This window comes from Castor canadensis, chromosome 16 (genome assembly GCF_047511655.1).
Source record: "Castor canadensis chromosome 16, mCasCan1.hap1v2, whole genome shotgun sequence".
Classification (NCBI taxonomy): domain Eukaryota; kingdom Metazoa; phylum Chordata; class Mammalia; order Rodentia; family Castoridae; genus Castor; species Castor canadensis.
In genome coordinates this window covers 38,364,819-38,384,470 of record NC_133401.1, presented here as the reverse complement: position 1 = coordinate 38,384,470, position 19,652 = coordinate 38,364,819, and the positions used below count along the sequence as shown (strand labels likewise).

Genomic DNA, 19,652 nt, shown 5'->3' with positions numbered 1-19,652 from the left:
TGGCTTAATTTAGTCATTTTTTTTTTCTTTTTTACTTTTTGAAAGGGAGAGATGCTTTGTTATTGTAGCCAAAAATTTGCTTTTTTGGCAACTACTAGTTGTGAACACTGGGTTTTGCACTTGCTAAGCAGGTGTTCTACCACTTGAGCCATGCTTCCAGCTCTTTTTGCTCTTGATATTTTGAGTTAGGATTTTACTTTTTACCTAGACAGTAATCCTCCTATTTTAAACTTTTCACCATAGCTGGAATGACAGGTGTGTGCTATCACACCCATTTTTTCCCCTTGAGATGTGGTTTCAAGAACTCCCCTTCCAGCCTATCCTCCCAATCTGTGCCTCTTGAGTAGCTAGGATTATAGGCTGAAGCCACTATGCCTGGCTAAAACAATTCTTAATCATAATTTTTTTTCTTTCTTTTTTGGTGGTACTCAGGGCCTCACGCTTGCTGGACAGGCGTTAACACTTGAGCCACTCCGCCAGTTCAAAAGGAAGGTTGTGTGTGTGTGTGTGTGTGTGTGTGTGTGTGCATGAGAGAGAGTACTGGAGGAGGGGTTTGAACTCGGGGCATCACACTTGCTAGGCAGGTGCTCTACCACTTTAGCTACTCAGCCAGCTTAATCATAAAATTTCTGAATACCACAACAAAATACATTCAATGCCAGATGTAATTTGAGGCACTCAGTGATAGAGTGCATGCGTGAGGTCCCGAGTTCAGTCTCCAACACTGCAAAAAGAAAATGAAAGAAAAACATAATTCAAGGACTGTTTCTACAATGCATTAGGAAAATAACATCAGGCCAAGTGGTGGTGATTACCAGAGTGATTTGTTTCTTGAGGTCTGAAAGCTTCATAAACCTTTCATTCTGAAGATCATTTTCTGTTCCTCCCCCCAGGCTAGCAGAACAGCTGCTAGCCTCTGTCCTAGGTAGAGTCTAAACTACCTGAGAACATTAAAGCAAGTACATGGATGTTCTGCGTGCTAATCTTCTGCAAAGGACACTGATTATAGACTTTCTCATCATTTGGGACTTTTTCTTTTTGACAAAGAATCAAAAAGGAGAAAAATAGGCCTTCACTTTCAGGGAAAAAAAGTTTAAAATACGCTTCAGAGGCTGTGCGATGTGACTGTGGAATAAATTAGAAAGCTCACAATCACCTCTCTGATAAGCAGCAGCTGTGTGGGGGTGACCCTGGGGAATTCAATGGACTCGGGCTTTCATCTTGTAAAAGAAAGCAATCAGTAAGGTTACTACCAGGTATAAAACTGAAAGTGAAGATAACAAAAACATTAAGGCCAGAAGGAAGAACTTTTTCAGGCAAGCGATGTGAAGGTATTTCTTTATTTCCTGGTTTTTTTGGCTTTTTTTGTGTGTGGTACTGGGTTTTGAATATAGGACACTCTACCATTTGAACCATTCCCCTGGTCCTCCATATGAATGTATCTCTTAAAGGATTTGTATGTTAGGGGGTTCAGCTTTTATCTTTATTTTCTCGTTTTGGATACGTTTACAAAATAACTCCTTTGCTTTGATTTGTAAGGAAGTCTTATACAGGAGGTAAGCAAACTAGGGATCGGGCAGGGGAAGGAAAGGACACAGGGGTGAAGAGGACTAAAGTTTGCTGCACATATAAATATGAAGACTGTATAATGACCCAAGCATTATATGCACATATGAAAAATAAAAAAAAAGACAAACAAAAACAAAAAACTGTATAATGAAGCTCACCAAACACTGCTTGAAGGAGGAGGGAAGAGGACAGGGACAATGGGAATATAACAGAGGAATGACCTTGTTCAAGGTACATTGTATGCATGTATGAAATTATCACAATGAATCCGCTCACGTTATTAATGTATGATAAATCAAAAAAAAAAAAAAACCAAACTCAGAAACTAAAGGTACATGTATTGAACAAAATTTGAGGCAATGTACCCAATGAGTGGCAAAAACTGGAGAGCTAACTACATTTAGAGATGAAAGAAATCACTTTGGAGACTGGAGATAAGGTTCAAGGCGTAGAGTGCCTGCTTTGCAATCACGAAGCCCTGAGTTCAAACCCCAGCCCCACAAAAAAAAGAAAAAGAGTAAATCTTATTTACTTCACAAATTACTACAAAGATTAAATGAGAAAATAAATGTCAAATTAAAAAAGAAATAGTTTTGAAACAAAGTGGCCAAGAAAGGAAATGCAAGGGTATGGGAGCTGGGCGCTAAAGAAAAAGCATCAGTAAACACTGAGAACAAAACTTGCAGCTAGACTGTGTGCAAGGAATGTGTTTACTAATCTACTTTCTACATGAATGTGGTAGGGTAGTGAGAGGAAGGAAAGGTCAAGTAAAGCTAAACTAGGTCAGGAACATGACAGTAGGGCTGGAACCAGCAGGGCAGGCGGGAAAGCAGTGAGAAGAAAGGATGAAAGGGTGGGGGAGGCCAGGCTGGGAAGGCCTAGAAGGCAAGTTAGAGAACTGGGCTATCCTGCAGAGATGATCTTATCTTGTGCTCATCTTTTGTGGCTCCTGCTATCTTTGGTGACCCTGACAAAAGCTTGTACTTATATTTGACTTTGCATTTCAAGGGGCATGTAGGCCTTAAAATGGGAACCTCAGGTTAAAAACAACAGAACTATCCTTCTTAGGGCCCAGAACTACTGACAACTTCTGCACCTTCCTTAGTAGGTAAAATGGGATGGTGCTCTGTAGACACACCACTGCAGAAATAAGACCAGGTGTGGTGGTTCAGCGCTGAAGCGATCTGGGTCAGAAATTAGGGTGCCTGAAGGAGGAAGGAAGTAAAGGAAGGGCAGACAAAGAGGCATAACAAGGGCAGCTGGGTTTGATCAAGAGGAGACAGAGAAAACCAGGACATGGGGATCTGAAACAGAGACATGGTTGAGTCTAAAATGGTGGCAGAAAGATCAGAATAAAAGAATGACTTTAAACCACAAAACATCTTGCACTGATTAACTTTCCTCAGGTATGGCTTAATTTTAACATCCTAACAGATTACAAACCCCTTCAAAGCCCAGTCTTCTTAGAAATCCCTACTTAGTGGTATACACCTGAAGCTCTCAAACATTTTTGGAATGTACAGAAAAGCAGCTCCCACAGGGCAGAGGCCTCATTTCCTCTCTTCTCCTGAGTTTTTAATGAAATGGACTTTCTGCCCTTTAGGATTATGGTGTGCACTGTTAGGAGTAGGATTATTATGATAACAGTGATATGGTAATCCATCTAACTTCCAGGACACAGGATGGGAAGCCAAACTCACTCCAAGGAGTTTCCATATTAGTGCCATATGTCCCAAGGCTGTGGGAAGGTGAACATCAATAAAACAGCAGGAGCCTAATGTAACAGCTCCATCTATATCTCAAGACACAGAGGAGAAGCAGACAGGGCTGGCAGGGGGACAGAGATAGAGGGATCACCATTCTTAGGAATTCTGGACAAGATTTCCAGCTAATAAACATGATGTGTATAACTAGACTCTCATTACCCATGTTCAGTTCTTCGGATAGGAAAGAGAATTTCAACAATTAAAGTAGCAAGAGATCTGAACAGCATACTGCTGCTGGGTGGTAAAGCACCTAGCAAGTGCAAGACCTTGGGTTCCATCCTCAGTATAAAACAAAACAAAACAACACCTCCCAAAACCAAAAAGGAAATATTCTAAAGCTTTCCTGACCAATCCCCATTGTTCTCTCAATAGCTTATTGGGTTGTGCCTACTCTTCAAATCCAGCCTCCTAAGGAAACCATATGCAAAATCAACACTTTCCCCTCTCAGTAAAGGAAGGGCCAAATTTGGTTTCTGTACTTCTTTATCATCTTGAAATGTAGAAGTTCAAAGTTGAAAAGGTAAATAGAACCCAATCTTCTGATTTTGCTGCAAAGAAAACTGAGGTCCATCTTCAGAGTGTAGTCTGCTCTAATACCAGGTGAAAAAGACAGTAAATCAGTCTGTCTGCAATCTCTGTTTCTCCTGCCTCAGCCCCGGACTTGCATCATTATATTAGATATCTTGATGTGACAGTTTCAAAGGCCTTGAGTTATATGGTACCCCTGTGATTCTGTTCAGTGCAGAAGAGGTATGACACGAAGTTCATCATTAGGGAGCCCCTAGATGTGCCTTCCTACTTCCTGAAATTTTTAAGGAAATGACCTTTAGTACAGATTTGAAACAGCCTGTGTTTATGCTGTGGACCACAGTGCAAACGTCAGAAATGTGTCACCTTAACAGGGACACAGGTGAAAAGAAGGGACAGATGAAACCACTTCAGATCCATATACTCAGTGGTATTTGGTGTCAAAGGGCCCATTTCTCTCACTGGAAGGGAAGGAAATGAAGCTTATAGAAGTAAAAGGCAATGCTGGAACCAGATCCCACAAGACTGACGTTCTCAGCTGTAAACTCCAATCATCAGCCTCACCTAACATTCACCACAGTGTGAAGGGCTGAAGACACAACAGCTTAATAAAAAGGAACATTAAAAAAATGACATGAATCAAATGAAAGCTGTACATAAAGTTTGAGGCCCTGAGTTCAAACCCTAGGACTACCATTAAAAAAATTTACAATAACAGGAAATCAAAACTCCTTTGGGGGTTGGAGGCTTAGCTCAGCGGTTGAGTGCTTCCTTAACATGTGCAGCATTGGGTTCAAACCCCAACACTGCAAAATAGTAACAAGAAAACTTGTTTGGGGGAAAAAAGAAACTCTAAGGGGAAAAAAAAGGCTGACTACTTACCTATGAGATTGGCAAAATCCCTGCTGTGGGAATCAGGCACTATCATATATTGCTGATGGAAATGTAAAAATGGTACAGTCCCAGGATCAAGTAGTAGAGTGCCTGCCTAGCAAGCTCGAAGCCCTCAGTTCAAACACCAGTACCACCACCATCACCACCAAAATCAAACCAAAAAACCCCACCCCAAACAGCCCCTATCAGAGAGACTGTAATGTTTAGGAAAATGGAATATTCCAGTAACCCAGAGATTCCATTTTCAAGGAATCAAAGGTAACTGGCAAAAATAAAAAATGTTATATACATAGAATGGCTTTATCAGTAACAGCAAAACACTGGGATTAACCTACAACAGTATAACATATTTTGTATGGTTTTCTTCCACGGTTCCTAGGTCAAAACTCCCTCCTCAATGCAGGCCACAGAAAACACTGACTTCTCTGTCTTTCTGTCTTGGAGCAGGCCATAAAGAACTTCTCCGGTCTCCCTTGTCTAATGGTAGTTTACAGACCCTCATCATTCCAGAGGGTCCTGCCCATACTCTAGAGGGAGAAATACTGCAGAGATGCCATAGATTTCCCTTAGCAGACAGGCCCTGGTGGGTTTCCTTGGCCTTAGATATGCGATGAAGCGTCCATAAAAAACAAAAGGACAGGGTTTGGGGAGCTCCCAGAGAAGCCCAACATATGGAGGTTCCTGGAAAGTAGTGGGCCCCTTCCACCACTTGTTTCTTCAGTGGTATTGATTATAAAATTATTTATATACCTGGTACTGGTGGCTCACATCTCTAATTCTAGCTTCTTAGGAAGTTGAGATTAGAGGATTGTGGTTCAAGATCAGCTTGAACCCCTCTAAAAATACCAGAGCAAAATGGACTGGAGATGTGGCTCAAGTGGTAGAATGCCTGCTTTGTAAGTGTGAAGCCCTGAGTTCAAACCCCAGTCCCACAAACACAAAAAAATCTTTTATAATAAGCCAGTAAACATGAGCCACTGAAATCCAACATGAAGAGGGGATGTGGGAACCCCGATTTATACTGTGAGTCCAAAGCACAAGTGAGACAACCTGGGGCTACTGGTATTACCAGGAGGAGCAGCCTTGAGGACTGAGTCCTCCTCCTGTAGGATTGAACACTATCTCCAGGTACAGCTTCAGAAATTAACTGGATTAGAGGACACCCCGCTGGTGTCCACTGCAGAAGTGACTGCTTGTGTGTTGTGTGAGAACCCTGCACATCTGGGGTCAGAATTGATACCCAAAATGGTGTCAATGTTTGTAGGAGGAGATAAGGAAGATATCTGTCTATCAGAAAGCAGCAGTCTCTAGCCTGTTTGGTTTGGTGAATAAAACAAGGTAGAGAATGGCATATATAACACTGTATCTTTTCTGTACCAGTAATGTATATGTGTGATACATATGTATACATAGACATGAATGAATGTATTTGCTTAATCTTTGTAAAATGAAACAATGGAAGGACAGATTTTCTCAAATACAACTTGTTTATAATTGTATATTCAAGACTAGCAAAAAATAAATACAAAACAACTTAATCTAACTGTGCATCAAATTGGGACATAACTATTAGAGGGAATAATCATTTCAAGTGACCTCAGAAAACCACATTTGGGGCTGGGAATGTAGCATCTGCCTAGCACATCAAGGCCTTGGGTTCAACCCCAAGTACTGCGAACAACAATAAAAAACAAAACAAAACAGAAAAAACACCCATGCGCTCACCCACCCACCCACCAACCTATCAACCAACCAAACTAATTCAGCATTTTGTTCTTTTTGTTTTGTTTTGTGTTTTAGACAGGGTTTCACTACGTAGCATACCCTGACCTGTATTTCACAATCCTCCTGCCTCAGCTTCCCAAATGCTGGGATAACAGGCATGTGCCACCATGCCTGGCTAGCGTTTTGTTCTTATTTATTTATTTTGCGGTACTGGGGTTTGAACCCAGGGCCTACACCTTGAACCAGCTCCACCAGCCCTTTTTTGTGAGCAAACTATTTGCCTCTAGCTAGCTTCAAACTGTGATTCCCTGATACCTGCGCCTCCTGAATAGATAGGATTACAGGCATGAGCTACTGGTGCCCAGCTGTATTTTGTTCTTTATTTATCCTAAGAACAAAGTAGCAAAGTAATCTTAAACTGTATTTGATAAACTTAAAGCTATGTTATTATTTTTAAAGTATTTTTATATATTGTAGAATATTAGGAACCAAGGTATCAGTATATGTAAATGATACTCAAGTATGAAAACAAAGAAGGAAAATCCCCACAATGTTAAATTTAATTTAGAATTACTACTATAAACTCATATTTGTTTGTGGGTTTGTTTAGTTTTTTTTTTCCTTTTTGCTTTTTAAAAACACAGTGGTACACACCTGTAATTCCAGCATTTGGGAGGCTGAGGGAGGAAGATCTTAAGTTTGAGGCCAGCTTGGGCCACATAGCAAGACACTATCAGAAAAAATAAAAATAACCAAAAATGATATATACTTCCTGACTCAGTCTACTGAAAGATCTTAGAAACAGTGACACCCCAGTAGCAATAAACACACTTAGCAATCAGATTTTGTTTTTTAAATATTCCCACCGAAAGAAATCATGTTTACTGGGCTTGAGGACTGACTCGTAAGCCAGAGACCCTTTCAATAATGAAGGAATAGCAGAAGCCAAGTTTGGTACAGAAAATATTCAAGAGGGATCTGGACATCTTGATGTTGCCAAAAAGTAAGGAACTAACAAAAACTAACATTAAAAGGACATAGAAAGCTTGGTACGGTGCATCCCTACACTGGGTGGGCAGAGGCAGCAGGGTCATGTATTTAGGGCCAACTTAGGCTATAAAGCAAGACCCAAACAGAAGAAAAAAAAGGTTAGACATAGCTGAAGTGTAGAGCACAGGCTAGCATGTGCAAGGTCCTGGGTTCAATCCCTGAACTAAATAAACAAACAAACCACAAAAAAATTATGTAAAAGAAGAAGAAAATCTTATTGGACACATAGAAGTTACTTGGGCATCAACATCTCACTCTGAAATACAGACCTAATCTGTATTTTGCTTTTCCCTGATGGTCTGTATTTCAAGGCATTAAGCAACCACAGTTGATGAGGGAAAGCTTGTCTTTATAGAACCATCTTAGCAAATCTCATTTGGAAATAATGATAAAACTAGAAAATAAACATTTTTCAACTTCTACTGAAATGATTAACATAGACTACAATCACCAATGGATAAAATTGCCGGCTGAAAGTTTGACAAAGAACAACTGAAAGAAGAAGACTGCCACTGTCTGAACCCAGCAATCATCTTAGCATCACTAGAAACAGGAGTTAGGGATGGCGCATCTCCTGCTGTGAGGCAGCGTTTGACTCACAGACCCACTCAAGATGCACCATTGCCGAGAAAGTGGAAGGTGATTTGCTTAAGCACTGGCACGAACTGCTTTTATGAAACCCAGAGACAGAGGAGTAATTAAATGACAACTTTCTGGACTCCCAGCAGAGAACAAACCTTTCTACTCTACCACTGCTCACCACTCTAATCCACAGAACCAGAGGAAAGCTGCAATTTTAAGATCAACTTTCAAAAGGTACTTGTCTTCTTCCAAAGGCTACCAAAATGTGTGGGTTTTTTGGAAGTACTGGGATTTGAACTCAGGGCCTCATGCTTGCTAGGCTTGCTAGGCAGGCGCTCTACCACTTGAATCACTCTGCCAAGCCCTTGTTTTGTATTGGGCATTTTCGAGATGGGGGTCTCACCAACTACTTGCCGCAGGCTAACTTCGAATCATGATCCTCCTGATCTCTGCCTCCTGAGTAGCTATGATTCCAGGCATGAGCCACCACTGCCTGGCCCAAAATGTTAATTTTTGAATTCACTAGTCACTTCTTACAGTTGCCACATCTTGCAATGCCAAGTATCAACAGTCATTTTTCTGATTTATGTCCGAAAGCCTGCACGCAAGCTTAATTTTGGAAATCAAATTCTTTCTTTGAAAAGGCAAGGTAATAGCCAAGTTTAAAAGAATCTTATGGATAAATCACTAAGATTTAGGTACAGAGAGTGGCCTCAGTTCTAAATACACTTCTGATATTCAGATCTCGTTTGCTTTTAGCAGTGTGCTCTTGCATTATGAGGAAAAGTCAAGGCACTCTAGCTGACTGGCTGACAGTACCGATGTGAGAGGCCAAGGACAGTCACCTCAACCACTGGATGCTGTGCAGCAGGTCTTCATCCTCAAGGCCAGTGATACTTCAAATACCAGATGGTATCATTTTTCAGCTGTGGTCCAAACAGAGGGTTGAGTTGGGCCAGAATTGCAATCAGCCAACTAAAAAAATTGATAGAGAGAGAGGAACAAAAAGTGGTGAAATCATGTTGGATGGAGTTTGACCATTTTCATTTAAGAAAGAAAAAGCATTTTAGTAAAACTGAAATCTATTCTGCTTGGAACAAACCTCCAATATACATTGTGCTAATGGCAGTGTGTCTGATAAGAAAACACTTCCCAAGTAAGTTTTGCCTTCGTGTCTCAACAAAGCAGTAAGGCTTCCTCATAGTGTCTCTGTCTTTTCTCTCTTTACCTGATCACTTTGTCACATATTCAAGATTTCCTGAATTCATGGTATTTTTACCACAAAATCTTTTCACCCAATCACAATTCATCACCATCACAACTTCCAGGCTCAGGGAAGTCAGTTTTATCTTATTTATTCTCCAAATATTAAGGCTCACAACCTGTATGACACACCCATTTTTACTGATACAACCAAGGTTTGACTCTAGTTCATCAGTTTCCATTTAGACTGTAATACTCAGTCAGGCTCCCCTTTACTTATTACCATCACCGTTTATCTGTTGCCCCCCATCTGTGGCCCCAGCAGAGCTGATCCAAATGACCACTTCAGCTCTGCTGCTCCCTTCAGAATCTAAATAGCTACGTATACTCTGTATTGCAAACTAATTATGAAGGAAGTACAGTAGGTGTCTGATCTTCAGGGTTAGAAGTGAAAAGAGCACAAAGCTATCTTTATATTTTTCTTACATCATTCAGAAAGTTTTAAATAAATAGTTGTAAACCTGATAAGTAATTTGTATACCCAATGAAACTTGGCTAAGACCAAAGCAAAAAACAAACAGGAAGACAGTGTATAAACGTCTAGCTACTCAAGCCATTCTGTTGCATTTTCTAGGTTCCAGGCCCCAGGAACACAGTGGAGAAGATGGAATGTCACTATCCTCAGAGAGTTTATATGTCAGATAATAAACGCTATAAAGGAACTAACGCAGGGAAAAAGGATAGAAAATGGTCATGGGGTTATGTGATAGGACAGCCACGGAAGAAGGCAACGCTTCTGTGGCTGTCCTATCACAGAATGAAGTAGAATACATGCTGCCTGTAGTTCCTATTCAAAACACATGAATCCATTAGAACTTCTCTCATTGGGGGAGCATAGTAAATAAGGAGCATGACCTTCACCAACTGTTCTGAGGGAATGAATTTTAGTGACATGCTATTCTCTCTGTATGGAGTTGCTTTCTAAGGAAAAGGAGACTGTCCTACAGCAGTGGAACTTACCAAACCCAACTAGGCCACTATGAGGCAGGGGTTGGGTCTCTTCTCCCATTTGCTAAATTTTTGGAATCCTTCCAATAAAAAGATCAAAAGGCCAATTCTACTCACCAATGAAGAGACTGCTGGGAGAACCAGCGTAGAAGACGGTGCCTACAAAAACAAGGCAGGCACCTACCCTCCCCACCCCACAAAAGGTGGTTTTGTGACAGTAAACATGATCCCTGAGAAAATCAGGCCAAAAGAGATACCTCAAGCTGACTCACTTTGTAAACAAAAAGTTAATGTAGATGGATTCTCTGATCCATCCTAAGAACTAGGGTATTCAACATAAACACAATACCAAGACTTGCGGTTAGGTTTACATCCATCTGACATTACACAGAAAGAAAAGGAGGAAGGCACAGGCAGACACACTAAAGAGCTCTGTGGACGCAGTCAACACTCAGGGTGCAGAGCTAAGAGTCATGGAAAATTCCACCCAAACCCAGGAACTCCCCAATCCCAGCAGCCAATACAAGCTGTTTGCAAAAATAGTTGCTTGTATTTCATAAGAGACTAAGAAAACTGGCCAGTGCTTAGAAACACCAAATAGAAAATATGTTAGAACCTCATTGCTTTTGTCACAGCATGGAATAAAAAGACCATTTCCCAGCACTTGGGGGGCAGTGTTGTGCAGAAATGGATGGGATAAGTCATCCAGGGAGCTTTCGGAATACTTTAATATTGTAGTTTACATGTAACATATCTTTTCATTATCACCCTATGCAATTAAAGAAACTGAGGCAGAGAGGCTAAGTAATTTGCCTATGATCATAATACTAACTAGGTAATTGCAGGTCCTAGGCCAGAAACCAGGTGGATTAATGGTCCCATAAAAAAACTGACCTTTTGAAATATCTTAATTGTGACCATTTCAAAAGACATGAATTTAGCTAAATTCAAACTGGGAATTATAGAAAAAAGAATCTACCTGCTGAATACTGATTAAGTCCATGACAAGCCTGTGGTACCTGCAGTAAAAATAAAGATCCAGAAGCAAGATGAAGATCACTTTGCTGCTCAAGTCGGTATTTGGAGACTTTCTGAATTTACTTTTACTTTTTTTTTTTTTTTTTGAGACAGGGTCTCGTCACGCTGCCCAGGTTACTCTGGACTCCTGAGTCCACATGATCCTTCTGCTTCAGGCTACTAAATATAGATAGGATTTTTAATGTTTCAAATCAAGCAAAAAAAAAAAAAAAAAAAAAACCCCAAACAAAACAAAGACCAACGAACCGCAGTTTAAGAAAATTCCTTGGGAAACAGTCCAGGCCAGCTCATTTGAAATTTCAGAGGAATTTTCCTTCTCTAACCAGCTGAGCTCTCTGCCCACCCTTCTGACTACCTCCTGACTTAAAATTTCCCTTTAAAGCTGATACAGATGAAGAGCACTGGAAGGAGGAAAAAAAAAATCACTATGAATTAATGGAAGTGGGTGGAGGAAAAGACCATATTCCAATGACTCTATGAGTTCATGTGTACAAGAAAAGGAACTAAATGTACCCTCCATGTTTGCCTAAACTGTTCCACATGTCTTTACAACCCAAAGGCCAGTCTCATAAGCAGCCATCTGAGAGATTTCAAGCTACACAGACAGCTTTGGTGCAGCAGCACAGTTCAGAGACCTGCAGAGCTGGAATGGATCAGGGCTCAAGTCAACATTCTGCATTTTAAAGATGAGGAAACTGGGGCCAGGAGCTAGCTCATGCCTGTCAATTCTGGCCACTCAAGAGGTAGAGGATTGTGGCTCAAGGCCAGCTTGGGCAAAAATGTTAGTAAGATCCTGATTTCAACCAACCAGGTGGGCATGGAGGCATGCACCTGTGGTCCCAGCTACTTGGGAGGACTTAGGTAGGAGGACCGTGGACTGAGGCATGAGACCCTACCTGAAATATAACTAAAAAGAAAAAAAGATCAGGAAACCAAGTTCCAGTGAGCTTAATACCCCATGGTAAATCAGTGATAGGATGAGGAAGGGGGAGTCTAGGACTCCCAACTCCCAGTATACCAGGCTGCTTCTTCTTTTATTCCACAGTTATTTACCAGGGCTGTCTTCCTTGCTGGGCTCTGAGGATGTAGAGTCCTTGTAGGAGAGCCAACCCCAAGGGACACAGGAGCTCTAAGAGACAAACCAAGATGGCAGAAGAGTGTGCTTTGGTAGAAATATGCACAGATGCTTTATCCTACTAACACTCGCTGGCCAAGCACAGAACACACCCTCAACACAGAAAAGACCCTACCTGGCTCACTCAAATTTTGCTTTGTTCTTTTGTTCCACATTGACACTGAGTTCAAACCCCGGTACTGCCAATAAATAAATAAATACAGCTAATACTCTTTTGTTCCACATTGAGAAGTAAGTACAGGGAACAAAGGCCTGGGTTACTTCCCAGTGACACACGAATCGAACTGTCTTCAGCTTCCTTGTTGGAAGAAAGCCCAGCTAGGACAACTCTTCTGAGCTACTGTCCAGCCAGCCAGGGCCATGGTAAGAATGACCTCTGCCGGTGGGTTTCTTATGAGACAGCAAAAAGGCAGGTAAGTGACTTGCTTGGCTCCACAAAGATGACCTAGTCAAACCCTTTCATCCAATCAACACCAATACTTTCAAGAGCAGCAACACTACTAGAAAATATAGGATTCAGTGTTAGAGTTGGATTTTAATTCTAGTTACACCAAGTATTAGTGGACTGGCTCCAGACAAGTAACATTATAACCCCAAGCCTGTTTCCCCTACTTGTAAAATGCAGATGACAATCCTTGCCTCAAGGTGTTAAGAGTGAAAGAGATAATAAGTGCTCTGTGCCGGCAGACAAGTAGATGGTCAGCAAACACTAGTTATTCCCTTTATCAGGGAGACAGCTAAAAACATATTCAACCCTTGGAATGAGTTATAAGGTATTTATTTAACAAAGGAGTTTTTCACATAGTACTGAGTCATTATGTCTCTACCTTCCTCCCACCCTCACCTGTGGCAGGCGGCTTTCTAAGATACTCCAAGTTCCCACCCCCTAGTGTACATATCATTCCCTATAAACCTTGCAGCAATGAATGTTGACAGCACAGTCACTCCTATGACTGGACTGTATTGTGGCATACAGCAGGCTTAAAGAAAGGGAGACATCCTAATTGGGCCTGATCTAATCAGGTAAGCTTTTTTTTTTTTTTTTTTTGTAGTAATGGGGCTTGAACTCAGGGCCTTCACCTTGAGCCACTCTGCCAGCCCTTTTTGTGATAGGTATTTGAGATAGGGTCTCATGAACTATATGGCTGAACTGGCTTTGAACCTCGATCCTCCTGATCTCTGCCTTCTGAGTAGCAAGGACCAGTGCCAGCCTAGCTAAGCTCTTAAAAGGGACAGAGCTCCACCTGCTAGACACATGTGAGTTGTGCAGCCATTAGGAAATTTCCTGCTGGTCAACTCCAAATGCACACTTCAATGTGTTGGGATAAACAGCTGCATTCCCTTATTCTCCTTAAAGTGAGCACAATGTTCTGCTTTGTCGGTAGCCAGAGCTGGAAGGACATTGCAGGTGTGGGCTGGAGGTCGTGGGTGGGTGTGAGAACATTGGGCAAAGCCTACTAGACAATGGTATCTCTTTGATATGGTGGCCCTGGCCTGACAATGACTTTTCTGTAGCTCTTCTGACATGGAATATGAGCTTTGAAGTTCCTGCTTGCACCAGCACAGGGATTCTCATGACACAGCTATGCCACAGATCACTTGCCCTACTGTCTGCACTCCAGGAATGGCCTCCTGCTTATCCAAAATCCAGACCAATGTGGGCCTGGCCAGACCAACAGTGGTGAACCATTCCTTCCCCAGTGACACGTGAATCCTTTCCACGTTGTTCTTCCTTGGCTATTCTGTGCAAACCTAGGGTAGCACATAATAAGCTTCTTGTGTGAGTGTTTGCAGTGCTGGGGACTGAACCCAGGGCTTCATACATGCTAGACAAGTACTCTAGTGCTACATCCCTCCTATACAGGGTGACTACTAGGGGGTGAGAAAAAATTAGACACAAACGAGATTATATGGCTGGCTTTAAAGATGAACAGGCTGAAGCCAGATAGAAATCAGGAAAAGACTGAAACTCTTATTAAACTTACATAACTTAACCCAGGATGGTTCAAATTAGACACCCTGCCTTAGCCCCCTGGAGCCTCCTTTTCAACTGCAAGTCCTCTGCTAGCTGCAGAACTAGGCAAAAAACTATCCATCCACTGTGAAGTTAGGTACCTGAAAATTAGCATAAGTGTATGCTAGCCTAGAGACTGCCCAAACCCCTCTTCTCACACAGTTTACTGGAAGTTTAAAATGCCAGCTTCATTTGGAATTGTCACTACAAATCCCTCCCTGTACAATGAATATATGCAAATAAAAATGGGAAAAAAAATAAAATACCAGTTTCTCCCTCCCACCTGGCCAGGTGGGGGCCACCATTGCTTGTGATCATTTCCCCTTCCTTTTTCCTCTCTCCAGCAAGAGCACTTGCATCCCACCTGATCTACCTAGCCAAGTGGGACCACCATTGCTTTGTGTAATACCTTCCCTTTACCCTTAACAAACTCTGTAACCTCCCTTACTACATCCATGCAAGACACAAAGAATCTGTAAATCTTCCGATGAGACTACACGAGCCTACAAGACCACACAGCCAGAAATTCAGCTAGCCTCCAGGATCTGACAGTGGCCAACTGTCAGTCAGCAGGAAACTGGGAGCTCAGTCCTACAACCACAAGGAATTAAACTCTGGCACAACCTTCAGAGTTTGGAAGAGGATCCCAAGCTCCAGAAGAAAAAGCACAAACATGCTTTATATTAACTGGATACCAACCCACCTGTGCTATGGCCCTTTCACTACCACAGGAACGTGCTCTATTTTTGCCAATTCTAAACTGGAAATATCCTTCCTTTCTTCTTTCCATACTTCAAAACCTATTTTCTAAACAAGGCCTTCCAACTCAAAATCTGTAACAATCCTCTTTTTTTTTGGGGGGGGGGGAAGGTGCTGAGGATCTCTACCCCCAAGCTACACCCTCAGCCCCAGCAATCCTCTAACTGCCAAGCTATAAAGAAAAAGATTGTAAAGTCAGACCAAGATGAATAAACTTTTCCATAGCAAATAATAACAAGCTGGGCCAGGTACAATGATTTCGCTTTGTGGCAGGACAGATGAAGGGACAGGGAAATTAAAAATAATTAATGTTAAGAGCCAGACTTACCAACTAGAACCAGAAAATAATCTGAGAAACAGAATAGCAAACTCCCCTCTTATCACCCCTTTTACAAGTTAAGTTATAAGAACAGAGACATAAAGGGGCTATCTGCCTTCTCATTTGAGATGTGAAGAAACTGTTACAGGTCAGCACATGAAAATACTCATCACACAAAAAAGGGTTGGTGGAGTTGCTCAAGTGGCAGAGTGCCTGCCTCAAGCACAAGGACCTAAGTTCAAACCTATCACACCCTCAAAAAGCTGGGGCCTCCAAAGGATTTTATCTTGCAGCAAAGATAAATCAGGCATAACTTGAAAAAATACTGAAAAATCAACTGTCTCAAACCTACAGACCAAAAAGGAAGGCCAATGAGAACTGCCTTCATGAGGATTTGCAACTCAAACTTATACCACACAGCAAGCCAGGTAGCGGTGGCTCACACCTATAATCCTAGCTACTGAGGGGCAGAGAATAGGAGGAATGTAATTCCAAGCCAGCCAAGGCATCTCAAAAATAGGCTGGCAGAATGGCTCAAGTGGTAGAGCACTTGTCTAGCAAGTGTGAGGCCCTGGTTCAAACCCCAGTACTGCAAAAAAAAAAAAAAAAAAAACCACACTAAACAAACAAACAATGACAACAACAACAACAACAACCTCCCCGCCCCATCCCCCCCGCCCACTAAGAATTTGACTAATCTTGAACTGGTGATAGCCTTCACCTGGCAGAAGCAATGGAAATCTTTTTTGGAGGAGCCCACCTTCATACCTGTCCACAAGGAAGTCATACATGTACAGGAAAAATGAAGAGGTCACCAAATGTAACTAACTCAATGCACATGACACCACGCATGCGAGTTAGTCAAGACAAATGAAAACAAACAGACCTGCAAGGACTTCAGATGATGGAATTATCACAGGTGAGATATAAACCAACTATGTGTACTATGTGCTTGCTGCATTTTGTTGTTTTTGTTTTTTGGGGCTGGTGAAAAACTCTGGGCCTTGAGCATGCTACATACGTACTCTGCCACTAAGGTGCATCCCCAGCTGTATGTTTTAAGAGATAAGATAAGCTTAAAATATATGTAGGGAGCAGGAAGGAAGTCAAGCAAAACTATAAAAGAAGTAAAAGGAACTTACATAGGAATGAAAAGTATAACACATGAAAATAAAAACAAAGTCTGGTAATACTAGAGTAGTTGATTCATCCTATAAATAGGAATTAAAAAACTGAACAAAATATTAAAAACAACTGTTTGAGGCTAGAGATGCAGCTCAGTGGCAGAGCACCTGCCTAGCATGCAGAAGGCCCCAGCAACACAAAGCAAACAAAAAAAGGGAGAAAACAAGCAGTCTAACGCACACATAACTGAAATCTCAGAATTTTGAGACAAAATCAACCGAAAAGGCACAGAAGAAATACAAATGGAAAATCCCCCAAATTTGGCAAAAAAAAAAAAAAAAAAATTCCATTAACTTACCCATTCAAAAGCATAGTGAATTCCAGTCAGGATAAATTCAAAGAAAACTATACCTATACATAATAAGGTTAAACCTTTGAAAATGGAAGATAAAGAGAAAAAATCTTGACAACATGAGCAACTATTCAAATTTCTATTGCATTTCCAAGAGAACAATGAAAGCCAGAAAGATAATGGAACAGCATCTTTAAAATATGTCCAAAAGAGGAGAAAACATCATTTAAAAATGAAATTGAAGACAGGTGTGGCAACAAATGCCTGTAATCCCAGCACTTGGGAGGTGAAGGTAGGAGGATCTTAAATTTAAGGTCAGTCGGAGCTAGCTAGTGAGACCCTATCTCAAACAGTGAAACAAAATGAAATGTAAAGAAAAGGAAAGGAATGAAAGAATACGGAAGGAATATTATGAAATGAAATAGAATGCAAGAAATGAAGCAAAATGCAAAGACTTCCAGAACTGAGAAAGACTCAGCTATATGCAGCCTGTGAAAAGACACACTCTAAATACGAAGACACAGATACGGGACGACACAGGTATGATTAGAAAACTTTGTATCATTAAGATGTCAGTTCTTACCAAACTGATCAATTCCAGTTAAAATCCCAAAAGGCTTTTTTGTAGAAACTGACAGTTGATTTTAAAACTCACAAGGCTATTTTAGAATAGACAAAATAATCTTGAAGTACAAAGATTGAAGACTCACTTTCTGACTTCACTATAAAGTTGTGACATTCAAACCAGTGTGGTATTGCTGTAAGACTAGACAAAGAGATCAGTGATAGTTCAGAAAGAAACTCATGAGAAGATGATCAGATAATTCTGGATGAAGATGCCAAAACTGTTTAATGGAGCAAAATAGTCTTTTCAGAAACTGGTACAGGGGCTGGGGATATAGTGCAGGGGCAGAGTATGTGCTTAGCATGGGCAAGGCCTTGGATTCAACACCTAGTATTATGAAAAGAGGAGGAGGAAGACAACGAACAGAAAAAAGACATTGTCTAGTGGTGTGGCTCAAGTGGTAGCTTACCTAGCAAGTGTGAAGCCCTGGGTTCAATTCCCAGCACTGCAGAAAGAAAAGAAAAGGAGAGAAAATAAAAGAGGGGGAGAGAGGGAAAGAGGGAGGGAAGAAGGAAGCCAACATCATACTAAATGGGAAAAAACTGAAACCACTTCTAAAGTCAGAAATGAAACAAGGGTGTCCACTCTCTCCACTCTTATTCAAAACAGTCTTGGAATTCCTAGCCAGAGCGATAAGCAGGAAGAAGAAATGAAAGGAATGTGAATAGGAAAGGAGGAAGTCAAATATCTCTAGTTGCAGATGACATGATCTTATTTATAGTCTAAAAGCACCTAAAAACTCCTAGACATCATAAACACCTTCAGCAATTTACAAAAATCAGTAGCTTTTCTATATACCAACAATGATCAGACTGAGAAAAAATTTAGGAAAACAATTCTATTTAAAATAGCCTGGAATTAATGCAATTCCCATCAAAATTCCAATGACATTCATTAAAGAGATCGAAAAATCTACTGTTAAATTTATATGGAAACACAAGAGGCCACGAATAGCCAAAGCAATACTCAGTCAAAAGAACAATGCAGGAGGTATCACAATACCTGACTTCAAACTATATTACAAAGCAATAACAATAAAAACAGCATGGTACTGGCACAAAGACAGACATGAAGACCAGTGGAACAGAATAGAGGACCCAGATATGAAGCCACACAACTATAACCAACTTGTCTTTGACAAAGGAGCTAAAAATATACGATGGAGAAATAGCAGCCTCTTCAACAAAAATTGCTGGGAAAACTGGTTAGCAGTCTGCAAAAAACTGAAACTAGATCCATGTATATCACCCTATACCAAGATTAACTCAAAATGGATCAAGGATCTTAATATCAGACCACAAACTCTAAAGTTGATACAGGAAAGAGTAGGAAATACTCTGGAGTTAGTAGGTATAGGTAAGAACTTTCTCAATGAAACCCCAGCAGCACAGCAACTAAGAGATAGCATAGATAAATGGGACTTCATAAAACTAAAAAGCTTCTGCTCATCAAAAGAAATGGTCTCTAAACTGAAGAGAACACCCACAGAGTGGGAGAAAATATTTGCCAACTATACATCAGACAAAGGACTGATAACCAGAATATATAGGGAACTTAAAAAACTAAATTCTCCCAAAACTAATGAACCAATAAAGAAATGGGCACGTGAACTAAACAGAACTTTCTCAAAAGAAGAAATTCAAATGGCCAAAAAACACATGAAAAAATGCTCACCATATCTAGCAATAAAGGAAATGCAAATAAAAACCACGCTAAGATTCCACCTTACCCCTGTTAGAATAGCCATCATCAGCAACACCACCACCAACAGGTGTTGGAGAGGATGCGGGAAAAAAGGAACCCTCTTACACTGTTGGTGGGGATGTAGACTAGTACAACCACTCTGGAAAAAAATTTGGAGGCTACTTAAAAAGCTAGACATCGATCTACCATTTGATCCAGCAATACCACTCTTAGGGATATACCCAAAAGACTGTGACACAGGTTACTCCAGAGGCAC

At 41.0% G+C, this 19,652-nt stretch overlaps 1 protein-coding gene across 2 annotated transcripts in view; it reads right to left on the bottom strand.

Moving 5' to 3' along the window:
• Atp6v0e1 (ATPase H+ transporting V0 subunit e1) overlaps positions 1 to 19,652 on the bottom strand; it is a 34,662-nt gene that overhangs the window by 1,198 nt on the left and 13,812 nt on the right. The window contains exon 3 of one of the 2 annotated variants that reach the window (XR_012442871.1): positions 8,934 to 9,089. Coding sequence is in view for 1 of the 2 variants with exons in the window: in XM_020183683.2 (XP_020039272.2) it covers positions 8,996 to 9,089 (94 nt within the window). In the remaining variant the exon portion in view is untranslated. The remainder of the gene's footprint in view (positions 1 to 8,933; positions 9,090 to 19,652) is intronic. The other variant, XM_020183683.2, reaches the window with a different exon arrangement.